At 53.3% G+C, this 27,966-nt stretch overlaps 3 protein-coding genes across 10 annotated transcripts; all 3 read right to left on the reverse strand.

The window, feature by feature from the left end:
* Nucleotides 1–381: 381 nt before the first annotated feature.
* Nucleotides 382–4,658, reverse strand: SPAG7 (sperm associated antigen 7). The gene is made up of 7 exons (XM_024564834.4): nt 4,473–4,658; nt 1,911–1,978; nt 1,584–1,672; nt 1,360–1,444; nt 1,167–1,256; nt 910–1,066; nt 382–795 (listed from the first exon to the last, which is right to left on the reverse strand). The coding sequence occupies exons 1-7, from the start codon at nt 4,555–4,557 to the stop codon at nt 686–688; spliced, it is 684 nt and encodes a 227-aa protein (XP_024420602.2). The 5' UTR covers nt 4,558–4,658; the 3' UTR covers nt 382–685.
* A 163-nt stretch (nt 4,659–4,821) lies between these two features.
* Nucleotides 4,822–21,000, reverse strand: CAMTA2 (calmodulin binding transcription activator 2). Of its 8 annotated transcripts, none has more exons than XM_024564710.3 (23): nt 20,919–21,000; nt 19,546–19,639; nt 19,274–19,377; nt 18,070–18,137; nt 17,852–17,987; nt 17,191–17,262; nt 16,780–16,933; nt 16,318–16,452; nt 14,825–15,768; nt 14,042–14,168; nt 12,601–12,735; nt 10,524–10,639; nt 9,735–9,919; nt 9,343–9,421; nt 8,927–9,149; nt 8,391–8,692; nt 7,221–7,417; nt 6,784–6,967; nt 6,503–6,574; nt 6,377–6,397; nt 6,040–6,209; nt 5,775–5,849; nt 4,822–5,681 (listed from the first exon to the last, which is right to left on the reverse strand). In XM_024564710.3, exons 2-23 carry the CDS (start codon nt 19,574–19,576, stop codon nt 5,618–5,620), a joined length of 3,594 nt encoding a protein of 1,197 aa, XP_024420478.2. In that variant the 5' UTR covers nt 19,577–19,639; nt 20,919–21,000; the 3' UTR covers nt 4,822–5,617. The 8 variants fall into 8 exon arrangements, with proteins under 8 accessions (XP_024420478.2, XP_045054932.2, XP_045054937.2 ...); XM_045198997.2 differs by having other exon boundaries at nt 17,191–17,277; nt 19,546–19,634; nt 20,919–20,998; XM_045199002.2 differs by having other exon boundaries at nt 17,191–17,277; nt 20,919–20,990.
* A 375-nt stretch (nt 21,001–21,375) lies between these two features.
* Nucleotides 21,376–27,882, reverse strand: INCA1 (inhibitor of CDK, cyclin A1 interacting protein 1). Its single transcript, XM_053910712.1, has 7 exons — nt 27,803–27,882; nt 25,908–25,995; nt 23,886–23,999; nt 23,610–23,649; nt 23,141–23,334; nt 22,513–22,678; nt 21,376–21,800 (listed from the first exon to the last, which is right to left on the reverse strand). Exons 2-7 carry the CDS (start codon nt 25,988–25,990, stop codon nt 21,654–21,656), a joined length of 744 nt encoding a protein of 247 aa, XP_053766687.1. The 5' UTR covers nt 25,991–25,995; nt 27,803–27,882; the 3' UTR covers nt 21,376–21,653.
* Nucleotides 27,883–27,966: the final 84 nt, after the last annotated feature.

Consider the following 27,966-nt stretch of genomic DNA (forward strand, 5'->3'; position numbering starts at 1 on the left):
GTAGAGTGTGCCGCACTGTCGCTCGTCAGTGGAGCTTGAAGATCTGGAACCCTAAATATGTGACATATAGTGACCTGTGTAATTTTGGAAATAGTCTTATCAATTACCATTATTATCCCCATTTTATGGGTAAGGAAACTGAGGCACAAGAAAGTCAAATACCCCACCCAAGGTAACAGAGTTAGTAACTCACAGAGCAGGATCCCAAACTAGGCCATTTGGCTCTAGCCATTGTGCTCTTAAAAATACTATCTCTTATGAAAGTGCCAATATTTGGCTATCTTTGGCCTACACAAACAACAATTTTATACTGCTCAAGCTAAAATCACTTCTCTTCTTCTCCAGGACCCACCTCTTTCTCTGCCCAAACAAACCAGGACATTGGGTCAAACAGTGTTTATTGAATGTAAAGTAACCCCATCCCCATGGGGAAGAAAGTTCAAAGGAGAACAGAGAATAATACAGATTAAATACCCACCTGTGCATTCACACTCTCTTGCACGCACACATACACACACCACATACATATCCAAGCTCTAACAGTGACAAATCAAACACCTGCTTCCTCCAGCCTAAGTAAGTGATGGCTGTTAGGTGGTTGAGAGGTGGGGCTCCAGAACGGGTTCTAATAGCAGCAGCCTTGTCCCTCTCTGCCCCCTGCCCTGCCCCCAGGGAGTCGGGATGCCTAGGAAGTAGGTGGCAACTCTTCCCCACTCTGCCGCAGACGCTTCTTGGCTCGGATCTCATTCATAGCCTCTTCAATGGAGCGTGTGTCCCTCTTGTTGGCCACGGGCACTGAGGGCAGAGGGAAGGTGGGGAGGGCCTGGGATCCCTGTGCCCTAGCCCTTCCTCCCCTGCCCATCTACTGCTCCTCTCCCCTGCCCTCCACAGCCCCCGCTGTGGCCTCACCACAGCCATAGGTCTTGTTGGCCTGTAGCATATGGGCGGCATCCTTGGCTGCCCCCTTGCCGATGAGGTGGCTGTACTTGTCCTTGTAGTCGCTGGTGGGGCTCACCACCACAGGTCCCTGCTGAGCTTCCTCCTCCTCCTGCCGCTGGGCCAGCTCCTAGGGGTGCGAAGGTGGGGCACTGGTGCTAAGGGGCCTGATCCCAAACCCTCCCAGGTGGTGGGCTGCAAGGCTTCTGGGACTGCCAGGAATAACTCACCTTCAGCTTCCGTTTCTCTTCAGCCTTCTGGGGGTCCCACTCCTCTCCACGACGATAGGAGTCCAGCTCTTCATCTGAGGGTGCAAACTCCTGGGGAAGAAGGGATGATGGGGTCAAGGTTCCATAAACATGTTTCATCTCATTTCTCTCCCCTGGGGGGTACAGGAGAGAGTGGGGAACTCAAGCCTTTCACCTTTTTGAAGATCATAACATAGCGACATTCATCGTCTTCCCCGAAGGAGAAGGATGTCAGGCCAGCCACTTCCACCACATCATGTCTGGGAAAGGAGGACAGAGGCGAAACACTATGTAGAGCCATAAGGGGGCCTTGTACCCTCCTCTTGTGAATTTCCTTGCTGGACCTCTCATGCCACCCTAGCCACCCTTTTCCTGCCTCCCCAAGCCCCAGACACTCACAATATGCTCCTCTCTATCTTGTTCATCGGCTGAAACTTTTTCTTGATCTGCCCACTGTCTTGGATGAAATCTGACACCTCTTTCTCCATCTTGGGAGAGGGAAATGGGAAGAAGATATGAGATGATGGCTCTGCCCAATATCCCTTTCCCCAGCTGGGCCAACGGGCCTTTGCCTCCCCACACCTGTCCCAGCCTCCATGCCATTGCCTTGCCGGCTTCATCTCTCTTGAGACATTTGCAAAAAAAAAAAAACAACAACTGAGTTCTAATTCTAACTTATTAGATGTCCTAACTGAGGCTGCCTTGGATCTCTCCAGTTGTTCTCACCCTTTTACGAAACTCCACTTTCTGCTGTTTCTCTTGCTCCTGTAGTTTCTTCAGGCGGGCAGCCTGCTCTGGGGGTGAGAAATGGCAGCATGAGGCCAGGGGCAGAAGCATGAGTGGGGAGAGTTTGTAAGGCTTCAAAGGAGGTCTGGTGTCCACTGGGAAGTATCAGGCTGGGAAGGTAGGGTTACTATTTATTCACCAAGCATTTATCGATGTTTAAACCTGGCTCTGTGCTAGGCCCTGGAGCACCAAGATTATTAAGACATAGCTTTGCCCTTCAGAGCTCAGTTTAGTGGGAATAGCAAAGATTAGAATCATGCTTAACCTCATTTCCCAACCTCACTGGGGAAACCAATTAACAAACATTTATTTAATACCCGCAATATACAAACAACTATAAGACACCTAGGGAGGTAAGGACTAAGCCCTGGCCTTAAGAGCTTATCATCTCATTGTCTACATAGGAAAGGGGAAATTATCTAACTTCCTATATTTTGTAACCCCCTGGCCCCCACTACTTCTCACTTCTATAGACAGGATGAAGCTGAAAGGGCTAATCTGACACCCTTCTCCTTCGGGAGTATAGGTGTTCAAAGTCAGCTGTAGAGGAACTTCCTACCCTTGCATCTTTATGTTCCCTCTCCTCTCTTCTGCCATTTCAAATCCTTTATATCCTTAAGGCCCACTTCCTCCACAGGATCTGAATACCTTCAGCTGCACTGACCTCTTCCTATTTTTCTAATCACTCCATGCCTTTGCACATGTTGTTCCTTTTGCTTGAAATGCTTTTCCTCCTCTTGCAAACTTTGAAATCCACCATGAGTCAGAGTTACTCACTTCTTCCTCTGGGGCCCACACACATTCAGACATCCATTATTGCATATGCTGAGAACAAATGTAATTTGTCTCTCCTAGCAGACTATAAGCTCTTAGGAGGCAGGAACCCTCTTCATCTCCTACCCAGTTATTCTCTGTGGCCCCAGAGCCTGACAGCTTAGGAGCTCTCATCTGTTTGAAAGCAAGGGCTCTGACCATTGGTGTATCCCATCGTGGTCACTGAGTGTTCACTAATTGGTTCGTGAGTCTTCTCTCCCTATCTGAGGAGGTGGCATAGGATTATAGTTAAGAAGGTAGGCTTAAAACTCACACCTGGGTTTAAAACCCTGCCACTTAGTAAATGACTAAACTCTGAACTTCAGCCTGCTAATCTGCCAACCGCCACTGGTGATTCCCACATAGTCATGGTGAGCATGAAATGCCAGTTGCCAGTTCCCATTATGCTCTCTCCTTCTTCAGAGCTTTCAAATACACATCTCTGCCTGCTACACTTTGCTTGCTCCCTGTCTCTTAACTGAATTATCTATTCTTCGGATTTCAGCTCATTGCAGACTAGGTTAAGGACCCCTAGGTAACCACTCTCATAATTATGTTTCTTTTGGAGCACTTATCAAGTTGGTTATTAAACTTCTGTGTGATTATTTCATCAACGCGCCATTTCATCAATGCTCCAGGCTGGGGCTCCTGGGAGTACCACTGGCCCGTAGCAACCTTCAGTAAATAATGGTATTCTGGTATTAAGCAGCACTTAATGAGCAGCTTTGAAGGCATACAGCCTGCCCTGGCTCCCCTCGGGCAGGTGGGAAGCGGGTGCCTGGGACGGGCTTGTCCGTGGTCTCAAGGCCTGCAGGGTTGGGGGCTGGGGTCCTCCCCAAGGCAGTCATTCTGTCAGACTCATTCACTCGTCACAGCAAGAGCAATTGCGGGGAAGCCTGCACCTTCAGGCCGGCTGCACCCTACACCAGCAACCCGAACTCCTGAGCGCGCCTGCCTGCAGGAAAGTTACTCAAAGAACACAGGCGGGGAGCCTATAGCCAATTGGACCGGGAAGGGGCATTCTCATCTCTCCAATCAACACCTCGACCCGCCTGAGGAATTAGGAATGTAAAGCTATAGATCGGAAACAGGTAGAAAAAACTGGGTTAAATCAAGTAGGAGGGGTAGAAGGGCATCAAAGAACCCAGCAACCAATTGGAGGTGCTGGTGGTGGGTGGGCCACAGGATAGTCCTTAATAGGCAGCCCTTTAAGTTAAGATGGCTAATAGAGGTAAAAGGATTGCGGATGGGCGTGTTCTGGACCCAATCAGAATGGGAATGGGTCGTGGGACACTCCGGCCAGATAGGAGGGGCTGAGTGGCCGAACACACCCTCCCTGCGACCCGAAGGCAGGCCAACGAACACCAAGAGATTGGGTGGGGCCAGAGGCAGCCTACCAATCATAGCACGCGACCAGCGGACAGGCGGGCCTATCGTCGAATGGAAAACAAGGTCTGAGAAGCCAGAATAGGAAAAGGCAGGAAGTTGGCACTAGGCTTTGCGTAGCCAATCACCGTCCGCTACCAACAGCGGGCGGGTAGGTCGGCAACCCTCGTAGGGACTGGGGGGTCTCTGAAGGGGCTTGTGAGGGGTCCTTCAAGGTTGAAGATGCGGCACCGCCTAAAGAAGAAAGAGTTGCGCTCCTGAGAACTGGGTGAAGAAAAGCAGATGTTAATTTAGGATCCTCACCTCGGGCCTTGCGCCGACTCTCCTGGTCACCAAGGCTGGGTGGCTTTTCCATGGAGCTCAGGATGGAGCCGAGTAGGTCCGCCATCTTGAGAGTGACAGAGAGGGGGCGGGGCGTCTTAAAGGGAAGGGCGAAGTGCCTTTAAGGCCGGAAACACGTCGGAGGTCGAAAATTTCGTACAGGTCCGCCCCGGGGCTGATCTGACCCCAGTGCGCAAGGCAGCCTTCTGCCAACCGAGGCCCCGGTCCGGCCCCGGCCCCACCCCGCCCCTCCTCTCCCCCCACCCTGCCCCGCCCCACCCCTCCCTTCCCCTCCTCCCCACCCTGCCCAAGACAGAAGTCGGAGGCTGGCTGGTGCAGCGATGTTTAATGGCAATTTGTAGAAACCAAGCCCATGCACAAGTAGAAAGTGTTGGTGGGGCCCGCAGGGGGCCCCAGCCGCTCCCGAGGACCACAAGCGCGGCCGTGCAGCCCTCCCCGTGGCGTCTTAAATAAATTCTTCTTAATTATACTCTGTATGTTACATATTTACAAGACCCCTCCCATAGGGGCATGGGACGGAACTCCGCAAAGCGTTCCTATATACAGCGCCCCCCACCCCGCCCTTTTGGCCGCGAGGTTGGTGGCCAAGAGTCAGTCACACGGAGAGGGGGTGGCGGGAGAGGTGGGAGACAGGGCCAGAAAGGGAGGAAACAGACGCAAACATGCGGAATTGGATGGGGGCACGTTCAGCCCTGAAACACGAGGGGCGAGCGCGCAGCGAAGGCAGAGGTGTGGCCAGGCTGATACATTCAGAGACGCCTCGAACAAATAAATAAGGCAAGTCAGGAAATGGGTGAGGTGGGTGCAGGCAGGGAGGGAGCTGTGTAGAAGGGGCAGGCAGGGCTCGGGAGGTCACAGCTGAAGATGCAGGTATGTGGGGTGTGGGTCTTGGTGGAGCCAGGGACCAAAAGAGAGAGGGCGTGACCTGGAGAGAAGAGAAGCTGGAGAGTGGTGGAGGGAGTTGAGCACTTTGGAGGGGGCTGTGAGTAAGAGACCTAGGGAACTCCAAAGTGTGACGGAGAAAGCTGCCGACAGGGGGGCTCCTCCTCCCCCAGAGAGCCCTCTCCCTTAAGACTGCAAGAAGCGGCCTCCAGCGTGGGGAGAGGTCAGGTGGCCAGTCCAGGTTGGGGAAGCCCTTCCAGCTCCTGGTTCTGCTTCAGTTCCCTCATCCTGCAGAGACACGGAAGAAGTCAGAGGAGACCAACAATCTGGGGAGGTAGAGTGATGGAGTTGGTAGAGCAAAATCAGCAGAAGAATGAATACCTGTGTCGGCAGCGCCGCAGGAATCTCATGATTTTCCGGGCTGCCTGGTCCTGCTTCTTGGTGAGAAAGGAGCCTCTGGTAAAAAGAAAGAAAATATGAGCCCTCACAGACATTCAGGCATCCCCTGTCCTCAGCCCCTTAGTGACCCTAGCAAGGAAGGGCAGGGGGCAAGATGATGAGCTGGGTGTTGGGGTTTCATGGGCAATGGTCATGGATGCTGTGGGCAGGCACAGAGGGCTTAAGGGCTGGAGGGCTGGACCCGTACTTGTTTCGGCCAGGCAGGCTGCCTGTGGGCCGGCGGCGGTAGGAGCGGTAGTGCTGCTGGATGAGCACAGCTGCTCGGCGACTCTGCTGAAACCGCTTCTGCTCATAGTAGCTTCGGAACTTGCTCTGGATCAGGATGGCCGCCTGGGTCATCTTCTTGTAGAGTGCAAACTGTAGGGGTGGGGAGGAGAGACAGGCTGAAGTGGAGGGACAGAAACCCAAACCCATGAGGGTCACCCCAAGTTCAGCTGATGCAGGTCTCTTTCTCTAATCCACACGCTCATGTAAAGGCTTGAATCATCACAGACAACCTCACACCCAGATCTCATGCCTAATACCTTAAGTGCAATCCAGGTCAGCTTGTGGAGAGAGAAGGGGAGTCAGGGTTCCAGCAACATTCTGGATGCTCTGGGCTGGAATGGGTGGTTGTGGGTATGGGTTGGTGGGAGAGAGAAGGGTCTCACCTGCTTGTACTTCCGGTAACAGCGCTGGATCACAGCTGCTGCTACCTCCTGCTGCTCCTTCAGCCACCGGCCCTAAGGGGAAAGAAGGAAGTCTTAGCACCTAAGCACCCACAAAACAGACACTGATCTGTTCCTCCAACTTGCCTGAGGTCCCCTGACCCTTCACCTCATCTGAGGCCTCTCTGGATGACTGCTTTCCTTCCCAAAGTCCTGGGAACCCACAGTCTTCCCCTGACTCAAGATTGTGTAATTCATACCCTGAGATGTCCCAGCCTCCTGACCTTGTACTTTCGGAAGGCCGTCTGGATGACTCGGGCTGCCTCGTACAATTCCCGCTGCTCATGATCCGATAATGTCAGCAAGGCAAAATCACTCTCCATCTTGCCACTGGCAGATGCCGAGAGAAACTCTGCCCAAGAAGGCGCTGGAGGGACAGCCAGGCGACCCCGCTCCAAAGGCAATTCGCTGTAGGGTAGGAAGAAGGCAAGTCATAGGGCATGTGAAGTCCCTCTACTCCTGCCTAGGGGTTGCTGTAAAGGGAAACCCCCAGCAACAGAGCCTGTAGAGCGTGATTTCAGAGCTCACCAGCCAGTTCCAGTACCCTTCTTAAAGGCCCCTGGCATCTGCCAGAATGGAGCTTTGGCTATGGGGAAGCTGTCTTCCCCCTTCCCATCTTCCCTTGAAGAAGAATCTGGAGGCTTTGTCCTAAGCTGGTCACCTGGGAGGGGCAGAGCTGGGGAAATGGTCCACATTCTCCAGGTAGCTGGCCAGCCAGGACATGGTCTCGCTGAGCCCCAGGGCCCCTGTCCGCTCCCGAGTTGGAGCTCCAGCCTCAGGCAGCCCCACAAAGCCCTCTCGTTTAATCCGCTCTGGTGTGGCTTCGATGATCTGCTTGGCCAGTGAGATCATGTCCACCTGGATGGAGAAGTTGGGTGAGCCTTGAGGGGTCCCAACTGCCAGATGTTCCTGCCCTACACCAAGCTGTAGCCTCAGTCCACTTCCTATCTCCTCTCACCACCAGATGAGGCCTCAGGGATTGCTGTCCTTTCTAACTCTGTCTTTATTGGCCACTGTTCCAGATTCATTCATTTATACTTACTGGGCTTCCACCTGTGTTGAGACATTGTGGAGAACACAGGATAGGAAAGACATACTCCAAATGGAGGTCCAAGAGCTGAGCAAATGAAGGATTTAGCTTTCCAGGCTGACTGCCCACTGACCCGCCCAGTCCTGGCCATGCATGCCGACCAGCACATCCTGCCCGCAGGCTTGGCCTTCAGCTTACCGACCACATGACACCCTATGGCTTCAGCCCTGAAGCCTGCAGCACTTCCTGCTGACCACATGTAACAGCCTACCTTGTGGAGGTCTCTTAAGTTTTTTGTACTTATAATGCTACCCGGTTAATCTGTTCACCTCTGTAAAGTAGATATGTCCTCAGGCTCTTGCTGCTACTTTTACTCTCTTATTCACTTATTAAACCAGACTTTTTTTTAGCTTTTCCCATGTGTAAGTCTCCTCCTCACCAAAGGTCATTACCAGATACCTCCATCTTGCCTAGCTCTTTTCCACAATCCTCCCAACTTCTCTCCATCACTCTGGTTCCCCATGAAGCTTGTCTTTTCATGGATTAACAAGTAACCCCTACAGTCCAGCTCTAGTTGAAGATATTCCCCAGAATTTTTAACCTCTGATGCCTCATGACTTCCGAGTCAAGCTCTGATAGGAGCTAAGCAAAGGATTATCTTCTTTGTCCAAAAATGAGGATAAATGACCCCTTCTTCCCAAACTAAAGTAAGACTCAGTCTGTTTCATGGACTAGTTGGCCTCACCCCACCCCTGCATCTCACTCTTTCTAGCCCCATAATTCCATCAATGTAAGTGGTACCGGGATTACATCCACAGACGGTGGGCTGTAAGTTTCCTCTGGAGCAGCCCCAGCATCTGGAGCTGGTGGGAGAGGAGGTGGTGAGGGTGGGGGCCCTTTGGGGTTGGTGGCTTCATAGTCCATGAGGAGTAGGGGGGCCTCCGGGGCACCAGAGGAGAGTTGGCCTGGGACCATCTCCATAATAATCTCAGAGGCAGGCAGAGGAGCTGGGGGAGGACTCCCATCTGGGGCACTGGAATAGGCTGAAGTGACAGAGAAAGTGCCATCCGACAGCTCCGAGGGTGAGGAGACACTGCTCAGACCTGTAAGGGAACAGGGTGAGGGCAGTAGGAGCCATCTGCCATCCCTTGAGTCACCGACCTGCCCCATCTCTGCTCTCAGTCTCCCTGTCCTTGCTAGTTATTATCTTCCCATCCCTGCCTCCTCTTTGGTTTCCCTCCTCCTCTCACACTTCCTGTCTCCCACTCTTCAGCTTCCCCCCTGGCCTATCCTTCCACCCACATTCCCCTCTTAAAAAGATTAGGGGCAACCCTTACCAGTGTCTGGGCTGGAGGAGGGGGGCGACTGGGCAAGTGGGGTCTCGGCTGAAGCTTCCTGTCTCTGCAGCTCCTCCAGGCAGCGGGCAAGGCGCACATGACCCCGGGAATGAGCCACAGACAGGGGGAGACGGCCCAGAGAGTCAGGAATGCTCAGTGCCTGTCGGTTCCAACGGAAAAGGAGCACAGCAGCTTCCAGGTGTCCTAGGGCACAAGCCCACATCTAAGGAGAGGGGCAGGGAAAGGACAGGAGGAGCAGGGGGACAGAGAAAGAGGTGAGGCCTGAGGCCCTTTCTCCGGGTGGCCACATCTTCAGTCCCTTGCCCTCCCCACTCCTCCTGCAGGAGATCTTCCCTTTGAAGCATCCTTCCCACTTCCCATCGGCCCACATTCACTCAGGAATCCAGCATCCTCACCAGAGGGGTGCAAGAGAAATGATCCACATTGAGCGGGTCAACCTCTTGCTCTAAGTCCAAGCTTCCGGTCTCCACGCTTCTGGAGGGTTTGGGAACATTAAAATCGAGTCAGGGAAAAAGTGGGAACATCGGAACTGAAGGGACAGGGAAACAAACTGTCTAGAAGCACTACAGTCAGTGGGATGAGGCAGTCAGAGGTGAGTAAATGTAAGGAGGCCGAGAGTCACTGTTGTAACTCAGGATATTATCATTCCCCCCTCTACAAATCTTCCAGCCCCTCTTCCTTCCCAGTGACCCCCCAACTCCCTCTTGGAAGGGCTCTAATCCCCCTCAGTCCCCTGGCCCTTCTGTCCCAGTGGTTGCCCAGCCCCCTCCCTGCTGCCCCTGCTCACCGCCACTGGCTCAGGGTCTCGATGAGGCGGGCGTAGCCCTGGGCAGCAGCCAGGTGCAGAAGGCTCATGCCCCGGAAGGGGCTTCCATGGGCCAGACGTTCAGGACCCCTCCAGGTGGAGCGTGGGATCATGCTCTCTACCAAGACCACCACCCGTGCCTCGAACCCCGGCCCCTGGCCTTCATCCTGCAGTAAACACACCCCGATGCAGAGAGCTGAGCATCTGGTCCTCCGGCTTCGGATGGCCTTGGCCATCCCATACCTGCCCCCTCCCACACTCCTCACTCCAGGTTCCCCCCACCCAGACCTCTCATGGCCCATCAGTTGTCCCAGTTCCAGTTCCTGGGTGACCCCCACTCCCATAGCCAACTTTTTCCAGATCCCTGGCAGCCAGACCTCACACAGCCTTGCCCATGTTGTGCCTTCACGTGGCTCAGATCAGTGCCATATCCCCAGATGGCTTCTCCCCTTCAGAACCCGGAGTTCTCTCCCAGTTTTCTTCCTTCAGAGACTCGGAACCCACAGAGCACTGGGCCCCAGCCCTCCTGGCCCCCTCCCCCACCCTCTCCTTCACCTCCACCCTTCTTCAGACCAGAAATAGTCTGAAGCCTGTCACGCCAAGAGGGTGCCCAGAATAGCCACTCTTGCCACAGGGCGGGGGTGGGAGCAGGGTGACATCAGGGGTTAGGGAGGGGGGCTGGGGACGGGAGAGTGAGAAGTCACACACTAGAGCCATTTTCTTTAGGAAGACCCTCCCCCTGTTCACTGTAGACCTCCCTCATGGAAGTACCTGAATTGGAGGCATGTTAGGACCCTGGCAGGGTGCCTGCCCAGCTGCTGCGATCTCTGCCATCCGCTTCTCCATCTGTTCCAGTCGCTCCAGTATGGACATCCGGAACTGGTTGTCTGAGGGGGAATGGGGATGGGAGCCTTAGGGGGCAGGGTCTGGGTGATGCCTGGAACACCAGAACTGGATCTATCCTGGGATCTCGGAGGTAAAGTCACAAAATCATATTCTTTCATCTTCCCCCAAACAACAGCCCCTTTACCCACCCACCTTTGAAATACAGCCCACCGGGACTCAGTCCTTAAGCTAGGGATCTTAACACTACTCACCGACCCAGGACCAGAATCCAGAACCACAGTTGTGTCCTTCAGGACGCAGAGACACTAGGAATTCCCACATAGCATCAACTGCCCCAGATCACGCACGCACGCACGCACGCACGCACGCATTCCTCCAGCCTCCTCCTAGGTAAACTGTTCTGGCAGTTCTAAGTGCCCCAGACACTACCTTTGTCCCCCATGTTGGGACTGAAGGACTCCAGGGTCCCTGCTCTCTGTTAACCGCTGCCCAAAAGAGCTCAGGGACTGTGATTTGAAAAGCACCGCCCCCTCCTCCTGGCCCCCCACAGCTGTCCACAAAGGGGATGGTGGGGAGGGAACGTGACAGAGATGGATAGCCATGACCATTCCTCCTCCTCTCCCCACCCCATGCACAAATACACATGCACACACACACATCCCAAGCTATATCTGTCCCCTCTTGAGATCACACAAGGACAAGGAGGCGAGGTGGGAGGGGATCAGAGCCACGGAAAAACAAGCACAGAGAAACAGGATGGAGGTCAGGGATGTTCTGGGATGCTAGGCAGAAGGGGATGAAAGTACAGAAGTGATGGTGGGGAGGAAGGTGGGGAATGATATGGCAGAAACTCAGGTATAACAGAGAGGAGAAGGAGCTGAGAGGATGAACAAGATGAAGAGAGGAGAGACAGGACAAAGGAAAGCTGGGGACTGCCAAACAAGCAAGGAAGAGAAGAGGGACAAGGTAAGACCCTGCTCCAAGGAGGAATGGAAAGAAAAGTGAGGGAGGCAACCCACAGGAGAGATGGGAAGACACAGATTAGGCAGGGACAAGTAAGATGAAAAGCAGTCACAGCAGGACAGACAGAACAGGCCTGGGAGACCTGGCAAGACTGCAAGGTCAGCTGTGGGGCAACCCACCCACTTTTCGAAGGGGCAGGAGGCTCTGAGGGTGAGGCAGGCCAAGGGCCAGCCAAGCCACCACGAGCCATGGAGAGAAGCAGGGATGGAGAGAGACACACTCAACAGGGTGGCAGCAGAACGGAGAAACTAAGAGGCAACAACAGAGACACCCAGAGGAGAAGACAGAGAAGCACAAACCTTGAGAAAGAAGCAGAAGCAGAGAGAAGCAATTTTCAAAGCCACGGGAGGGATAACCAGTAAAAGGAACAGACATAGTTCTAGACTTAAATAAATACACACATACACACACACACGTATGTGCATGCATCTCTGTGTGTCTGAATAAGGCAGTATGTTTGTATGAGAAAGTACACCATGATATTAAAGTAGTAGATATTTACTGAGTAGTCCCGTAAGCAGTTTTCATTTTCTACTTTGTAGTTTGTGTTTTTCTGTGATTTGTAAATTTCCTATAACAAGTCCCTATCTTTATAGAGGGGAAAACAATACGAAAACTGAAATACACGTGTATATATACATATATGTATGTATAATACATACATACTCATGCACATTCCATATATATTGCTCTAGACTCTGTCCTATTCTGCCTCTTGGTCTTGCTTGCCTAAATCCCATCCTTTGTGACGGTAGAGGACAGGGAAGAGCCGGGACAAAGACGGTTCCAAGATTTGCGGGGAAGAGAAGGTGGGAGAAGTTTGCTGCTGCATTTAGCAATGACCAGTGAAGCAGGAGTTGAGGAAAGACTCGTAAAGGTGGGCTAGGTGGTGGCCACCTGAGTGCTAAGGGGTCCAGGAGCCTGTCATGCTCAAAGGTTGTGGGGCCCAACACTCGGGGTCAGAGGACTAGGTACTTACCATCTAGCGACAACCAGTCAAGCTGAGTACTAGGCAGTGACAGGAATCGGCGGGCTCGATACTCAAAGAGCACAGAAGCAGAAAGGGGCCCCTCCCGCCCGGCCACCTGCAAAGACACCAGCCCTACCTCATGGGCTGGGGAGGGCAGGATCAGTGAGAAGTGCTCTCTTTCCCCAGCTCCTTCTCTGGCCCCATGTTAGAGCCAGAGAAGGTCATTTCACATTGAGCTCCCCAACTTCCCTGCTGTGGGCCAAGAGGGCCCTGGCTTCGATGGCCTTGGCACTAACTGGGAAGAGTTCCATTCATTCGAGAACTTAACATCTGCTATGGGCCAGAGAACCCTTGGACTCTAGACCCTGTAGTTAAGGATGTTTGTTATTCATCACCAAGGCCTGAAAGCTGAGGGTCAACAGACACCTATACTTATAAACAACTTGATGGGAGATAAACCCTGCGGTCTCCCAGTAACAGAGGTCATGGCCCTGTTACTAAGATGGGGAAAGGAGAGCTAGCTGCTCACCAATGGTGTCTAGTGAGAGCTGTGTCCGAGGGTCTCAATATCTATAGCCTTGAGAATGAAACCATCGGGCCCGGGTCCCAAGACTAGGGGCTGAGACTCTTCTCCCCAAATGCCAGCTTCTCTTGTCTCACCCCTTTCCATCCATGCATCACCGAACAGTGCTGCTGAGATGGGGGGAGAGTACTCTCACTGACAACAAAGCTGTCAACCTGTCACCCTGGCTATCCTTGGGGGTCCCACAGTAAGGCTATTGAGTGCAGGGTAAGGGGCAAGGCTGGTGGCAGAAGGGCAGAGACAAGCCTTGGCAATGACATCTAGACCAGTGCTGTCCACCAAGGCGTTCCTCAGCGATGGGTGGAAATGTTTGCCTGCAATGCTTCAACAGGGCAGCACTAGCCGCAGTAACTACTGCGCACTCAGAATGTGGTTATTGTGACTGAGGACCTGAATTTTAAGTTTAATTTTCATTTCAACAGGCATATGTGGCTAACAGTTACCATATTAGACAGCACAGGTCTAGAACCAATGTCCTTCAGTCCCAAGACCGGCTGGAGGGGACCAACATCTCTCCCTTCTCATTCTCCCAGGAGCCAAGGACTCTGACTTGAAGCCAGAGGCCTGAATGGACATTAAAGACCACTTGGGTCAAATCCCTGACCTTACAGGAGGGGAGGCCCAGGACCTAAGAAAGGAGCAGACATATCTAAGGTCACTAGTCAGGTAAGGGATAGATTTCTTGGACAAGAACCTGGACTTTCTGACACTAAGCCCAGGCTCATCTGCCTGTTGGGGGACTGTGGGACTCAGCCTCAAGATTGGATAAGGTCTTTGTGCTCTCAGGAACAAGTCAACAACTTTGTTCCCAGTGCTTCCCAATGCCCACATATTAGTTCCTTCCCCCACCATTCCCAATCCCCATACCGGGACAGTAGCAGCGTAAGACACCAGGCTGGACAAGTGACGCTGGCACTGCGATGTGATCAAAGACACAGGAGTAATGCTCAGAGGTCTCCGTCCAAGGACCTGTGATGAGCACCTTGACCCCACCCTGCAGACAGAAGTCAGAGGGCCATGTGACCAGAGCTCTGTTTGGTATTCATTCACTCAATCATTCACTCACTCAGACCCTGAGAGAGTAGCAACTATGTGGCAGGCCCTGTGCTGGAGTGTGGTGGTACAGGGATTGGACAAGACCCTTTCGGGTAAGGTCAGCTAGTCGGTCCCTCCTCCCCAACATCCCTGCCTGGCACCTAAATCTGCTAGCCTCACCCAAGGCTGCGAACCCATCTGCAGATAGCTGTCACCAGGAGGAAGTCCTTTCCTTAGGGCCCCACTGTAGTTCCTCCTTTCCCTCTCTAGGGCAGCATAAAGCAGAACTCCTCTAACGATGAAGACAGGCGTTTAGCTTCCCAAAGTCTGCAATCATATCCCAGCTGTGTTTTTTCTTCTCCACAGAGTTGTCCCATTCCCTCCCTGTGAAAGTCACCAAGGGAATGAAGTCCCCTGGGCACTTGGGGGACTCATACAACCATGTGGAAGGGGAAGGAAGGGGGAAAGAAGGGGGAAAGGTGAGTCAGAAGGACTATGGAAACAGGAAAGGAGCTACACTCTGGAAAAATAGAGGTTTGGGAAGAGTACTAAGCAACCATGGTAACTAGGCCACAGACCACGGGGGAAGAGGAACACAGGGGCGAGGAGACTCACCTCTGGGTAGGACCACTCCGGGGAGAAGTCTGTGATGGTGCTGAGAGCAGGAGAGAGCTGGGGGGTTGGGGCAGGGATGCTCGGAGCTTCGTCACTGATGAGTTCTCCCATAAGGTCTGGGAATGATGAAAGACTGAAGGGCTCCAGCTCGCTGGTCCCACCAGCTACTCCAAACAAGGCCTCCCCTCTTCCTACCCTGCCCGATGGCTCCAAGGGGGCAGGTGAAGGTGGGGGTGAAGGAGGGGGTGAAGGTACAGGTGGGGCAGGTCCCTGGGCCTTGAGCTCCTCCCCACTGTCATCATCTTGAATGAAGAAGCAGTTCCCTCTTTTCCCACTGGCTACTGACTGTGGAGGAGAACCCCGAGCAGCCGCCTGGGGCTCCAGGGCAGCAGCAGGCTCTAGGGCAGGACAGGGGGTATGGGCGGCCTCTGCCTCTGGGAAGTCTGGGCTTACTCCCTGCCCACCTCCATATGTCTGGCCCCTCTGGGGGCTGTTGAGAAAACGATCAGGGTCAAAGGCAGGGCTGGGAGGAGCTGGTGGAACAGAGGGCTCAGAGCCTACAACCACAGCCAAGCTCATGGAAGGGTGAGGATCAGCCTGGGGAGCCAAGTGCCTGGTGGGTGTCAAGCCCCCAGTACGCTGCTCCAGGCCTGTCAGAAGGAGGATTGCGGTGCCTCCTCTTGATGAACCCCCTCGAGAGGTGGGAGGGCTAGGTCTGATCTCTAGGGGTTCTGCAAAGCCTGATGAAGAGGAGGAAGAGGAGGAGGAAGAAGATGGGGATGTATGAGCTTTGGGGAGCTCTGGGGGAAGTGGGGCTATCAGTGGAGGGGGCTCAGGGGGATGGGGATGGGGGATAGAGGTCAGGGTTAAAGCTCGGGGCTCCACTTTAGGAGAGATGATGCGGTGTTTTGTGCTGCTGCATTTGTGGGTAAGGCTTCCGGAACCTGGAATGGAAAGAGGTGGGGAGGAGAGAAGAGATATGACACATCTTTGTCCAGCCTTCCCTTACTGGAAGCCTTGTACTTCCTGGGACACTGCTATATAGTGAATACGAGGTGTAATCCTAGTTATAGCCACTGGAGGGCAGCAGAAATACTTATCCTCCCCCAAATTAAACAGGACTGGAGGAGCATGGCAAGGGAGGACTGAGGGCTTGGAGAAAGAGCTGAAAAAAAGGTAAAGGTACAAAAAAAAGGGCAAAAGGACAGAACCAAGGGGGTAGCGATGCTAAGGCTGGGTCTAAGTGGTAGTGCTGGGGTGGAAGGAGTTGCTAAGGGTAGGAGGAAGATACAGAGCCTGGGCTGCCAAGACTCAAGTAAAAGGAGCTGGGGCCAGTGTGCACCCAGATGGGAGGCTTCTGTTCAGCTGGCCCAGCTTTCTGGGACATGCAAATCAGCATGCAAATCCCAGCAAGCCAGATATCCCCCTGGCGTGAGCAAGTGCAGTGTGACTAGACAGGAAAAGAGCGCCAAGATTTGGGGGGGGTCACTAACCAAGGCCCCCACTGCAAAGACAGGCATGGGTTCGGGGTGCAGGCTTGGTCGGGTGAGTGTCCAGGATCTGCTGCACCAGCTGCTCTACAGAGAACTCCTCTGTCCCGTTCCCACAGCTCCACTTGATGCCGTGAACTAGAGGAGAGTTGGGGGGAAGTGCTATGGAAGCCCCACAAATGTCCCCAGAGTGCCCTGACGGCTCCTCCAAGCACCTGAGATGTTCCGAGACTTCTGGCCAGGTGCGAAGAGGCCAGCAGCTTCAAAATTGCTTGCATTTGTAGTTCACAGCTGTCCCTTCTCCACATTCCAACACCTAAGAACTCACCAGGAAGCCTAGCACCCCCTCAGGAAAGCACCCTCTTGGCTTGGAGGGAAACGGTCACCCCACAGGCTCCTGGTGCCTTTGGGAGGCCCCCGTGTCCACTCTCCCCTTGGAGCACTGTCCTAGCCCTGCTGCCTTACACATGGGCTTCAGCTGTCCCAACAGCTCCTCCCGGGACCACTTCAGCCACTCTCGACGGTCACTGCTGATGGAACAAAAGATGGGGCTGCAGCCCTTTCCACAATCCTCCAGGGCGGGGACGTTCAGGTAGTGCACAAGGACGATGTCAGGGTTCTGAGGGCACAAGGGTACATACACAGAGCACCATGGGGTCCTGAGATCCAGCAGCTCAGCTTCCTAGTCTTCACTTTCTTCCTGGGCATCCCCCCGACCTCATCCCCAATTTCTGGCGCTCTCTATCCCCACCTCCCTATCTCCCCAGGCTCCTTTTCCCACTCAGAATCTAGTCATCTTTCCACTGCATACTTTCAGACCCCATTTCCCTCAAAGAGTCAAGAAGAGTGTGGGCCCCTGAGCTCTTCCATCCTTACCTGGAGCAGCCAGTAGCAGCGCCGATGGAATGTGGGGACGATGGAAGAGTGAACGTAGCAGCCATAGAGACACTGCCAGGAGACAGGCTGGGGTGGGGGGAGGGCTAGTCTGCTCCCCAACTCTTCCTCTGTTCAGTCCCTTTGCAGGAATCCCAATCTTTCCACCAGTTCCTCTTCAACCCTTAACCACCCTCACCTACTCCCCACACCTTTAAAATCCCAGCACCCCAAGTCATAGATGAGGGGCAGGACCAGGGAACAGTGGGACCAGGGCCTTACAATGAGGACCACATTTGAGATATGGGCCCATCTAGAAAATGGAGGGCAGGGCAACAGCACATCTGACATGAGGGTCAATGATATGGCGAAAAGAAACCTATGCTTAAAGGTTCAGTACTGGGACCCTTGAGGGAAATGCAGAAGAGGTGAGGGGACTGGGCACTGGTGTTCTCCGGGGGAGGCATGGCCTAAGGCCTGGAGACTTGGGACATGGAGGGAAATGGGATATGGAGGGTGGGCTAAGCTATCAGCCAGCTGATACAGAGTGAGTGAGAAGGGAGGGTGGTGAGGGGGACAATGGCACCAAGCCCTGGCAGGAATGGAACCCAGCTGAGGGTAGAGAAAGATGAGCCAGGGCAGATGAGTCGGATGCCTCTCTTACCTCCATGCCCTGGACCTTCAGCTTCATGTGGTCCTCTCGGGTGGTCTTCCCATCCTTCCGCTTCTTCCAGAGGTAACCATCCTTCCGGTATTTCACCTTCTTGCGGTTGTAGAGGATAATGGAGCCATTCTGAGGCCTGAAGAGGGATGTGCTGGCCTTGAGTTCTGTGAACAGGACCCAGGACCCCTGCCACTCCCCACCTTCACAAACTTTCTCACCTTGTCTTAGGGGCACAGGATAGCCACTCATCATGCTTCTCAAAGGTGATCAAGTAGGATGCAATCTCCTGTAGAAGAGGTACGCAGGTGGGTATCCCCTTCATACCCTCTCAGCCTGGCCTCTTGGTCACCCCCTCAGTCTCAGTCTCTGCTGAGTTCTGGCAGCCAGTGGAGGATGCTGCCAGGTATCTGGACCCAGCAAGGCCGACTGCCTTCCAAAGAACCCCCGCCGACAAAAGTCTAACCTCTCCTTCCTTCCCTTCCAACTGGGGCTTTTATCTTGGGGTCAGGTCCAAGCTCTTCATTGTTCTTTATTCACACTGCATATTTTTTTACTATCTCCGAATTCCATTTTTGTGCCACTTCCTGACTCAGAAGACTTCAATGGTTTGACACTGCTGGGAATTCCAGATTTCTCAGCCTGACTCTGAGGTCCTCCATGACCAGGGCTCAAACCATCATTCACACTATTTATACATATTGCATCTACCATTCCTGCCAGATGGGTCCTCCCTGAAGTTGCTCTGAGCAGTCACCTCCTCAACATGCCCTATAAGCCCCAAGTGCCATGTACACACCTCTTTGGAGTCTGGAAATCCTAGCCATCCTACAGACCGAATCCCTTCCCAGATCTCAGGAGCCCTGCTGCCTCCCCAGCCCTTCCTGCATTTACAACAATACCACACACATACCTTTTCACTGACAGCTGTCTTCTAATCAAATAACCAAATCAATAATGATCAACCACCAAGTACACACAAAGCACTGGGTGTGGGGAGTACTGAAGGCATGTAACACAGGACCGTGCCCTCCAGAAGGAGCCCGCATCAGTGGTGGTTAAAAGCAGGAGCTCTGGAGTGAGTTAAATAAACTCATCTATACCACGGGGATAACAATGCTTGCTCTATAAGATTGTCAGAGAACTAAATGAGATAATATAGGTCAAGTGCTTAGCACAGTGTCCACTTTGTAAGAAATACTGTAAAGGTGGTAACCATTATTTTTACTCAGATGGATAGGCCAAGAAGTGAGCTCCTACAAGATGCAGGTCTTTATACCTCTCCTATGATCCCCCCAGAACCCAGAACAGTATTCTGCACTTGGGAATCTGGACAGAAACATGAAGACCGTCCCCTCCGCAACTCATCCTCCTCTAGCTCACCAGACCTTGCTTGGCCCTAACCTCCCACGCTCCCTAGTAAACCTCATTTGTATTCCACCGTAGCCGCTCTGGAGGCAGCAGCGGACAGCGAGGAAGACACTCCAACAGCTTCTTGGGGAGAAAGATCTTCAGGTGGTGGCTGTTTTCTGGAGGGAATTAGAAGGAAGAGCTTAGCATGCTAGCCCAGAGGGCTGAGCCAGAGCACTGGGGGAAATTGAAACGACAAGGAGAGCAGGGAATCCAAGAATTAGTCACCACAGAGCAGGGAGAAAGAAAGGTTGTGCCCAAAATGGGAACCTGGATTGTGAACTCACCAGCAACCTCGGTGGTGTCCTTGGTACTCATGGTGAGGGTTCCAGGGGCAAGGTCACCCCGGGCCTGAGGGGCCGGGGGGAGGGGGAGTCTGTGCTGGGAAAAGAGAGAACAGGTCATGGCAGAAGCCCCCACACTTAGCCAGGATGAAGAGGATGAGGTGGGAGAGGGAGCACAGAACTGGGTTGTGATATCTGGAAAAGATGAGGAAGAGGAATGGGATCAGCTCTGGTGTGAGAGCAGAGCAAGGAATGTGGGAGGGGGAGAACCCAGACATGGTGCCAGGAACCAACATGAGTGGGAGACACGACAGAACAGAGTAATCAGGAAGAGTGGGGTGGGGGAGGGGGGAGGCTGGCAAGGCTGGCGTCCTACAGCGTGGGCCCTTGAGGAGGCTGGGGCTTCAGTGGGGTGAGATCCTGGGGACTGCGACTCAGGGCATCAGGTCCTGGGAGACTAGTCTGGCAAAGGAGAGGCTGGATGCTGGGCGTTGGGGGTTGGGCAGGAGATCTAAGTCCGAGTGGAGAGCTAGGCCTTAGAAGACACACCCTGAGTCCCTTCTCTATTTGATTTTTCCAAGAGGAAAGACAGATCTGATAACCGATCCTAACCCCTTTCTCTGGTGCAGGCTGGTCGAGGCCTAGTACAATCGGAGCTAGACACCCAGGACCCAGCTTCCCACCCTCAGGACAACGCAGAGGCTGACAGCCCTCTCCACCCCTTACCCACCTCTCTCCCCACCCTTCCCAAACGCCTCCTGCACCCTTGGCCTCCAGGCCTACCCTACACCATCTACCACTCTGGCTCCAGCCCGAGCCCCCACCCTCCTGGGGGAACAGATGGAAGCTGGAGGAGGCTCTCAGCGCGGGCTCCGCCAGGTGTCCGAGGATGACGGGGGTGTGTGTGGGGGGAGGCCCCTCCGAGCTCCGCTGCGTGGGTTGGGGTAAGGACTCCGCCCCAGGGCACAGGTGCGCAGTCCAGGCTAGGCCGTCTGCGAGGGTGCGGAGCCGGCCGGTGGCGGGCCCCCTAAGGTGGGGCGGTGGTCCTGGGAGAAGCTCGGAGGTGGGAGGGTCTTGCCTCCGGCCCGCAGAGAGGGATGTTCTGGAGAAACTGCGGAGCAGAGTGCGCGGACGCACGGCGAGAGAGGGGCAGCGGGGGTGCGGGGGTCCCCCAGGCAGTCCCGTCACCGCAGGTCCGCGGTGGGGCCCTACGCGGAGCGGCGCCCCCTGGCGCGGGGGAGGAGGACGGAAGCGGGCCCTGGGGGCGAACCCGAGGAGAAGCAGTGGTCTCCCGCGCGGCGTACCACGCCTGGGCCGGTGGAGTTGCGCCCCCTGGCGCGGAGGCGGAGAGGCGGGCAAAAGGTCCTGGCTCTTACCTCCCGGGGTCCCGCAGGTGACGGCGGCAGCGGCCATCCTACCCCACACCGAACCCCCCCAGCGCGGGCTGACAGCGGCGTCCGACGTCACTGCGCACGGGGCGGGGCCTCCCAATTAAGGGGAAGGGGGTCGGGAAGGGAATCTGAGTGCAGCACGTGGGGAGACTCAGGGTGGGGCGCTGGTAGAGGGATCCGCTGCCAGCAAATCCCTGAGGGTGCAGCAGTATGGAGGGGCTGTGTTTCGGGGTCCCAGAAGCGGAAGCGTGGCCGTCTGAGCCGGCAGAGTGGGGCGCCGGCGGCCGTCCAGTACTGGGCGAGGATCGCGGGACTGGTGGAAAGGACTCCTTTAATTTGGGGGACCCATCCTGGCTTCACTCCAGCTGGGTCCTCCCCATTAGCCTCTTCCATCACTGCTCCCAGAGAGAAAGACAACTCTGGGCTCAACTTGTTTGCTTTTTAATAACAGAACAGTGAAAAGAACACTGCCAGGGAGCCAGGCCTGGGCGGCAACAGGCCTTGGGGAGCTCCTGTGAGGGGTGGGTTGAGATGGGAGGCCCAGGGGCCTGTTACTGTCTAGTGCAGAAGATGGGAGAGGAAGCTGGGAGGTGGGAGGGGTGGGCTAAGGAAGGGGAAGTGCCCTGACGCCTTCCTTAGGGGGTGAACTTCAGCGGTGAGACGGAGGCTTGGGTCCTTGAGGCAGTGCGAGCATGTTGGATGACCACGCATGGTTTCTCCTTACTCCTCAGACTGCAACTCCATCCCCCAGGGACTGTAAAGGGGGTTCCTACTGGCTGTGACAGTGCTGTAGGGGGGTAGAGAGCTCAGCTGCCTGGAGAGACAAGATCCTTCCTGGACCAGGGGATTCCAGGGGGACCAAAGCAGCTGTAAAGATGAGAGAAATTGGAAAAAGAAAGAAAGAATAAAAAAGTGTGTCTCTCTCCAGATTTCCTAATGCCCAAACCCAGGTACCCACCTGATTCCACCCTCTGATTCAGGGCCTCCTTATCCAGCCTCTGATTTCCCCCTACTTTATTGTTGTTCCCCTCAAATCCAGCAATTCAACTTGGCTCTTGGCTCCAGCTGTCTCTCCATGCAAGACCAATGTAGGGTAAGTGGAGGCAGCCTGGCTTCCTCACCCAGGTGTCTGGGTAGCTAAGGGAAGCAGTGTTCCCATAGCCTTGGAGGGGCCTGATAAGTAGTGTTCTCATAGCCTTGAGACTGGGTTTGATAAACTGTTTCCATAACATGAAGTGGGTTCGAATGAGCAGAGTCGTTATGTTACATAATTTCTGGCATCTTGCTGGCTTTGTTCACCTCTACTATTTAAGCAGGTAGGGACTCCCTGCTGGGTGCCATGATGGGAGACATGCTGCGGAGCAAGGGCCATGATGTGTGACATGCAGGGAGACATGCAGCTTGCAGCATGCGTGGCTCACCCACCCGTGAATAAAGGCATGCCAGACATCCCAATGGCTCTGTGAATATTTTTCCATCTGCATGAATACCATGAACTTGCCCGGCCGTGAACTGTCACAACACAACCAGGCATTCACATTACCCTCCATCACCCCACCAATTTCCTCTTCAGCCATACCTGGGCCTTGCCAGGAGGGAGAAAGTGGTCCTCCTCCCGTGGATAGGTTGCCCTCTCCTTTTCCAGATCAGAGTGTTCGGTAGTGCTGGGGAATCTACAGCCCACTTCGTCAGACAGCAGGGGCTCAGATACAGCCCCAGAGCTGCCCCACTGGGCCTTCTTTAGTCTGTGGAGACTTTAGGCTTAGGAAAAAGGTGCCTGGAGGCCAGGCTTCCTATCCCTCCATCCTTCACCTTTCTGCCCTAAGATATTTCCTGCTGGGACCCAGGGGCATTGTCATTTGACTTCCAGCTCTCCACTCCCAACTTTCTGCTCCCCTCAGACTGAACTATGTTTAGTTCAAGGACTCAGAGGTGACCTCTAGCTCCCCACTATCCTCCAGTTCTATGGAGTGCTTTCCTGTCTTCAGTGATCCAGTTTCTACTTCTTTCAGCTCATGTGGCTCACCTCCATCCCTTAGCTCCTTCCTTCCCACATTATGGAAGTTCTGCTCCAATACCCATCAAGTCCATGATGTCCATTTCCAACCTCCCTCCAATTCCTTCAAAACTCTCCACCCCTCCCTTAATTCAAATTGTTCTGCCTCCAACCCTTGCTTGGCTCCCAGAGCCCAGATATCCCTCCTTACTCATTGATGATTCTCTGTCGCCTCTTTAGATCCTCTAGGTGGTAAGTGACAGCCCTTACCCGGGCTGGGATGCCCCCAGGTCCCTGCTGCATTCCTGTCAAATATGGATGCCTCCTCTTTCTTCTGCAAAGCATCTCAGGAGGTGGGAGGCCCTCAAGGGGGTACATGCCAGTCTGGGAACAACCAGTAGCTCTCTGTGCCAGGGAATGGGAGAAAGGAGGTAGATGGCAGAACTGGGACTCTCAGGGGAGTTTGGATTGAAATAGGGAGTCAGGAGTCTTGGGAAGCCCAGATCACAAAAACAGCTGTGATCTGGAAAACACACTGATTGGCTCATAGAAAGGAGGGCCTGTTCAGTGCTCTGGTTGGGGGACAGTAGATGGAAGGGGTAATAAGGAGAGCTGGGGATAGGATGGCAGTGGGTACAATTTTAACTGAGACGGGTTGAAGGGCAGAAAGTCTGTCATACCAGCAGGGGTGGGATGTACTGTTCTTCCATCCAGGTGGGGCTGTGAAGCACAAAAAGGGGGTTAAGTGCAGAGAGGGCACCCCATCCGTGTTGTTTCTCTAATGACCTCTCCCAACCTCCTGTCTATAAGGCATTAGGAGCTACAATGTCCATCAGCCAGTGGGACAGTTATCCCCAGAGTAGTGCATATTGTTATAAAGCTTTGTGGTTGTTTAAAATTGTATAGCTTCACCCTCCCACCTCCAGTTAGTCCCCATTTTCTCCATTTCTACCCACCTGGGCCTTTGACTAAGGTCGTCCCAAAAAATGTCTCTGTAATGCTGGGGCGTCAGTCTGAGGCTCTGGGAAGGCATGCTGAGGGGTGGAGATCGGCTGACCACCCTGGAACACCTGAGGTGAGAAGAAGGTAGGCTAGGGTCTGGCTGTTTCCGCATAGCATCTACTCAACCTAGAGATCCATAGGCCCTGTCTTTCCATGAGGCCATACAGCTGCCCAGACTCTTTCAGGCCACGTCCTCAATCCATTTTAGCTGAGGAAAGTGGTAAAACCTCTGATTTGAAAGACTATTGGACCTGGGATGAGGGTGGAGATTAGCAACTGTTTGAGCCTCAGAACTCACCGAATCTCAAGCTTCTACACCCCACAACCAGAAAACATCATGTTTAGCAAGCAGGGCTGTTAAAGAGGAAGGCCCCAGCTACTCAGGTGATGATACACAAAAGGTTCCTTTTGGTTAATACAAGGATCCAGGAGAGCAGAACCTCTGTTTACTCCTGTTTTGTCTCCCCTTTCTCAGGAAGACTAATATCCTTTTATGCACTGAGGGATGTACAGAGCTGTTTGAGAACAGGGCTCATCACTTCCAAAGCCCACAAACTGAATGATGACTGCTCTCCTGCTCTCTAGAAGGAGAGTGTCCTAGGACTTAGGCCTCAGCCCTTCATCTTCTTCATCATCTCTCCTTAAGAGATCTCAGCCAGGCCCATGACTTTATTTTTTACCCCATAACTAAATACCACCAATGTGCTGATGACTCCTAAATCTATATTCCCAGCCCTGGCTCCTCTCCTGGACTCCGACTTGCAGGTCCAACTCCCCACTCAATGTCTCCTCTCTACCCTTCCCCATCTCACTGAAAGGCACCCCAAATGCCCAGTTGCTAGAGCCAAAAACCTGGTATGCCTCATTTTCCCTCACCTCCCATATCCAATCTAACAGCAAGTCCTGACAGTTCTACACCTAAAAATACACCCGGATTTGACTACTCATCATTTCCACTCCCACTCCCATATTCCAGCTCATCTTCCCATGCCTGGACTATTGCAATGGCCTCCTCCTTCTCTCCCTGCTTCCATCTAAATCCCTTCCAAACTATTCTTCACAAAGCAGTGTGAGTACTCTTTCTAAAATGATCGTGTGAATTGCATTACAGTTTGAGATTTGCTTCTAAAAAATCTGAGTAGTAGGAGGCTGGATGGGTGTACAGATGTAAAGATTATCCATATAATGACAATTATTGAAGTTGACTGAAAAAGGTACAGCGGGTTTATGATTACTACTTTCTCTATTTCTGTATTTGTTTGAAATTTTCTGTAATAAAAAAGTTCGAGGAAAAAAAAGTCTGCTAATGTCATTCCCTTGCTTAAAAATTTCCATTGATTTCTACTGTCCTTAGAATAAAATCTGAACTTTTTCAATTGCCTATTAGGTCCTCTGCCTAACTGTCTGACTTTACTCTCCGTATTTCCCTTGACCCCTAAGTTTCAGTTACACTGGACTGCTTCCTAGTTTTAGAAGATATGAAGCTCGTTTCTTTCTTGGGGCTTTTTAAAAACTACTATTCCTTCTTCTCCCCACTGGTTCTTATCAGACTGGCCCCTTCTCATTTTTCAGATCTCAATTCAAATTCACCTCCCCAGAAGTCTTCCACAATCACCTTATCTAAACTTACGTCTCCATGACATTCTATTTTCCCGTTATATTACACTCCTGTTTTTTTTTTTTATGGTACCTATCACTAGTTGAAATTATTTATTTGCATATTTTGTCCCCTCCTTCTAGGATGTAAGTTTTTTGAGCAGGACCCTCTCTTTCTAATTGTTAAACTCTGGTGCCTAATACAGTGCCTAGAACAATGTAGTGTTCAAAAAGTATTTGTTGGCTAAATTAATGAGTCATCAATCCTCTGAGCCCAGGCATTGAGCTTCTTATTTCCAACTGTTTTTAGGAAAGAACCCAGGCATGCAATCTTCTCTTCATCCCGTCCCCAATCTCCCCACTAGATGAGGATGACTCACTTGGCAAAGGGGATAAGGTTGTCTCCATCTTCGGGTACCTGCACGACTAGACTGGGCTGGGTGGTTGGACTCAGTCTCTTCATTGGTGCTGGGAGGATAATGAAAACTGAATCATTCATTCATGTAATGGCTGTAGGGATGAGACCCGTAGCATATCTAGAGACTGGAAGGAGTATATATGGGCCCTAAAAGAGGAAAGAGCTTAAGAGGTATTTCTAGTGCTGGACAGTTTTCTTCTTCTTTAATTTAAGATTTTATTATTATTATTTTTATTTTTGGAGAGAGGAGAAGGGAAGGAGAAAGAGAAGGGGAAGAATATGCATCTGTTGCACACCCCCAACTGGCCCGCAACCCAGGCACGTGCCCTGACTGGGAATTGAACTGGCAACCTTTCAGTTTAGAGGCCATTGCTTAATCCACTGAGCCACACCAGCCAGGGCTGCACATTTCCATTAGCTGAAGAATATACAGGTTAAAGATGGAGAGCCCAGGAAATGTGGATGTGGTAAAAGATAAAGGGGAAAATAAAGTTTCTGAAGCCAAATGTGTAGAGGAAATGAAATTTACAAATAGCAGTTACGGGACTTACTTGGCAATATGAGATGATGAAATGAAAAAGGATGACAGGTGGAAACTAGATAGGACAGGTATTTGCGGGTTGTGGTATAGAATTGGCAGCTGGGGGCAGTTAGAGAATTGAGAGTTGGTAAAATAAAATCAGGTACGCGGGGTTAATGAAAGTTATGTGTGGACAGAGTGGCGGATTGGTGACAGGAAAGGAAGGGGCCAGTGGGAATGTCTATAGGTAAAGAAGGTGAGCAAAGTCAGTTGCACAGAGCGAGAATTAGGGGAAGCCAAATATAAACTGAGAGCCAGTTGGGGTGGGCAGAAAAAGCAGTTACGAATGCTAGTTGGGAGAGTGCCTGTAGGAGGCATAAATAACAGAAAAGGCCAGTTGGAAACTTTTTCCAAGGGCAACTAAGGATGGGCTGAGAAAACAGGTGAGGTTAAAAAAAATAAAAGATAGAGAGAGAGGACTTAGGGCAGAGGTTGCGCTGAAAAGGCAGGATAGGTCTAAAACGGGATGTCCTGGGGCAGAGGGGCTAAGCTGAACTCAGGGCGCAGTTGGCAGCCGAGGGGCATTCAGATCTCCTGTAGTTGGGTCTAAATGGGAGACCTAGATCTAAGAGAAAGGAGGGAGCTTAAGGAAGCCAGACCAAGTACTCAACAGTTGACCCCAGAAGGTAGTCAAGGGCTTGGAGGGCAAAGTGTGTCTGACAAGGCAGTTGAGGGCTCAGTCTGGGCTAAGAGTTGGGGGGGGGGGCGGTAGTCCTGTCTGGAGCGAAGGGCCAGGCCTGAGTGTGTGGCTTCTCCTGAGCGGGTTAAGGGGACCCTTGACAGGTAGACTGGGCGCGTAGCCAGGCCTTCCGGAGAACCGAGCTTGAGGACAAAGCTGGGAGCCTGAGGAGGGAAGGTGGCCTGAGGGACAGTCTGGACCCCGTGGGGGCGAGGCTGGGTTGGGAGGGGTGACCTGGGCCTGAGGCGGCGCCGAGCCTGCCGGGACTGCCCAACGTGAGGGCCAGGCACGAACAGAGCGCCGGGGTGCCTCCGCAGACCGCACTTGGCCACAGCACCTGAGGCAGCTGCGCGGCGAATTCTAGAACGCTGGGCGGGGCGGGGAAGCGAAGCGAGGAGGTGACTGGGTCGAGGGAGGAGCCGACCCGCACCGCGCGCCTGAAGGCGGGGCCTGCGCTGAGCCTCCTCCTGGGCGGGGCAGGGCGAGCGGCTCCGCCCCATGAGCGCGCCTCCGACGACGGCAACGTGCGCGGGTCCGGGGCCTGAGTAATTCTACAAGGTCCGTCCCCACCTTTCGGGGTTCCTCAGGCGCCACTAACCCTTCTGAATCCCGGTGTTCAGCTCGCCCTTCTGCCCCCGCAACCTAGCTCCCCGGTGCCGCGCGGTGGGTCCTACAGTCCCGAGGGCACTGCCCCTTTAACAGTATAAGTCGCTCTCGGGCACTTTTCGGGACGGCGCGCGCGTGCGCGCGCTCATCTGTTCC

This window comes from Desmodus rotundus, chromosome 9 (assembly GCF_022682495.2).
Source record: "Desmodus rotundus isolate HL8 chromosome 9, HLdesRot8A.1, whole genome shotgun sequence".
Lineage (NCBI taxonomy): Eukaryota > Metazoa > Chordata > Mammalia > Chiroptera > Phyllostomidae > Desmodus > Desmodus rotundus.

What these genes read in the sequence shown, in the direction of transcription:
- SPAG7 (XM_024564834.4), bottom strand. Translation starts at nt 4,557, where the DNA reads ATGGCGGACCTACTCGGCTCCATCCTGAGCTCCATGGAAAAGCCACCC. An exon ending in GAGTCGGCGCAAGGCCCGAG is followed by an intron (nt 1,979 to 4,472) that starts GTGAGGATCCTA and finishes TCTCACCCCCAG; the next exon opens with AGCAGGCTGCCCGCCTGAAG. An exon ending in AAGTGGAGTTTCGTAAAAGG is followed by an intron (nt 1,673 to 1,910) that starts GTGAGAACAACT and finishes CCCTCTCCCAAG; the next exon opens with ATGGAGAAAGAGGTGTCAGA.
- CAMTA2 (XM_045198997.2), bottom strand. Translation starts at nt 19,576, where the DNA reads ATGAGTACCAAGGACACCACCGAGGTTGCTG. An exon ending in CCCAGCTCTGCCCCTCCCAG is followed by an intron (nt 6,968 to 7,220) that starts GTGACCAGCTTA and finishes CCTACCCTACAG; the next exon opens with CGAATTGCCTTTGGAGCGGG. An exon ending in CTGCGGCGCTGCCGACACAG is followed by an intron (nt 5,682 to 5,774) that starts GTATTCATTCTT and finishes GTGTCTCTGCAG; the next exon opens with GATGAGGGAACTGAAGCAGA.
- INCA1 (XM_053910712.1), bottom strand. Translation starts at nt 25,990, where the DNA reads ATGAAGAGACTGAGTCCAACCACCCAGCCCAGTCTAGTCGTGCAGGTA. An exon ending in AACCTTATCCCCTTTGCCAA is followed by an intron (nt 24,000 to 25,907) that starts GTGAGTCATCCT and finishes TTCTCACCTCAG; the next exon opens with GTGTTCCAGGGTGGTCAGCC. An exon ending in AGTACATCCCACCCCTGCTG is followed by an intron (nt 23,335 to 23,609) that starts GTATGACAGACT and finishes TCCCTGGCACAG; the next exon opens with AGAGCTACTGGTTGTTCCCA.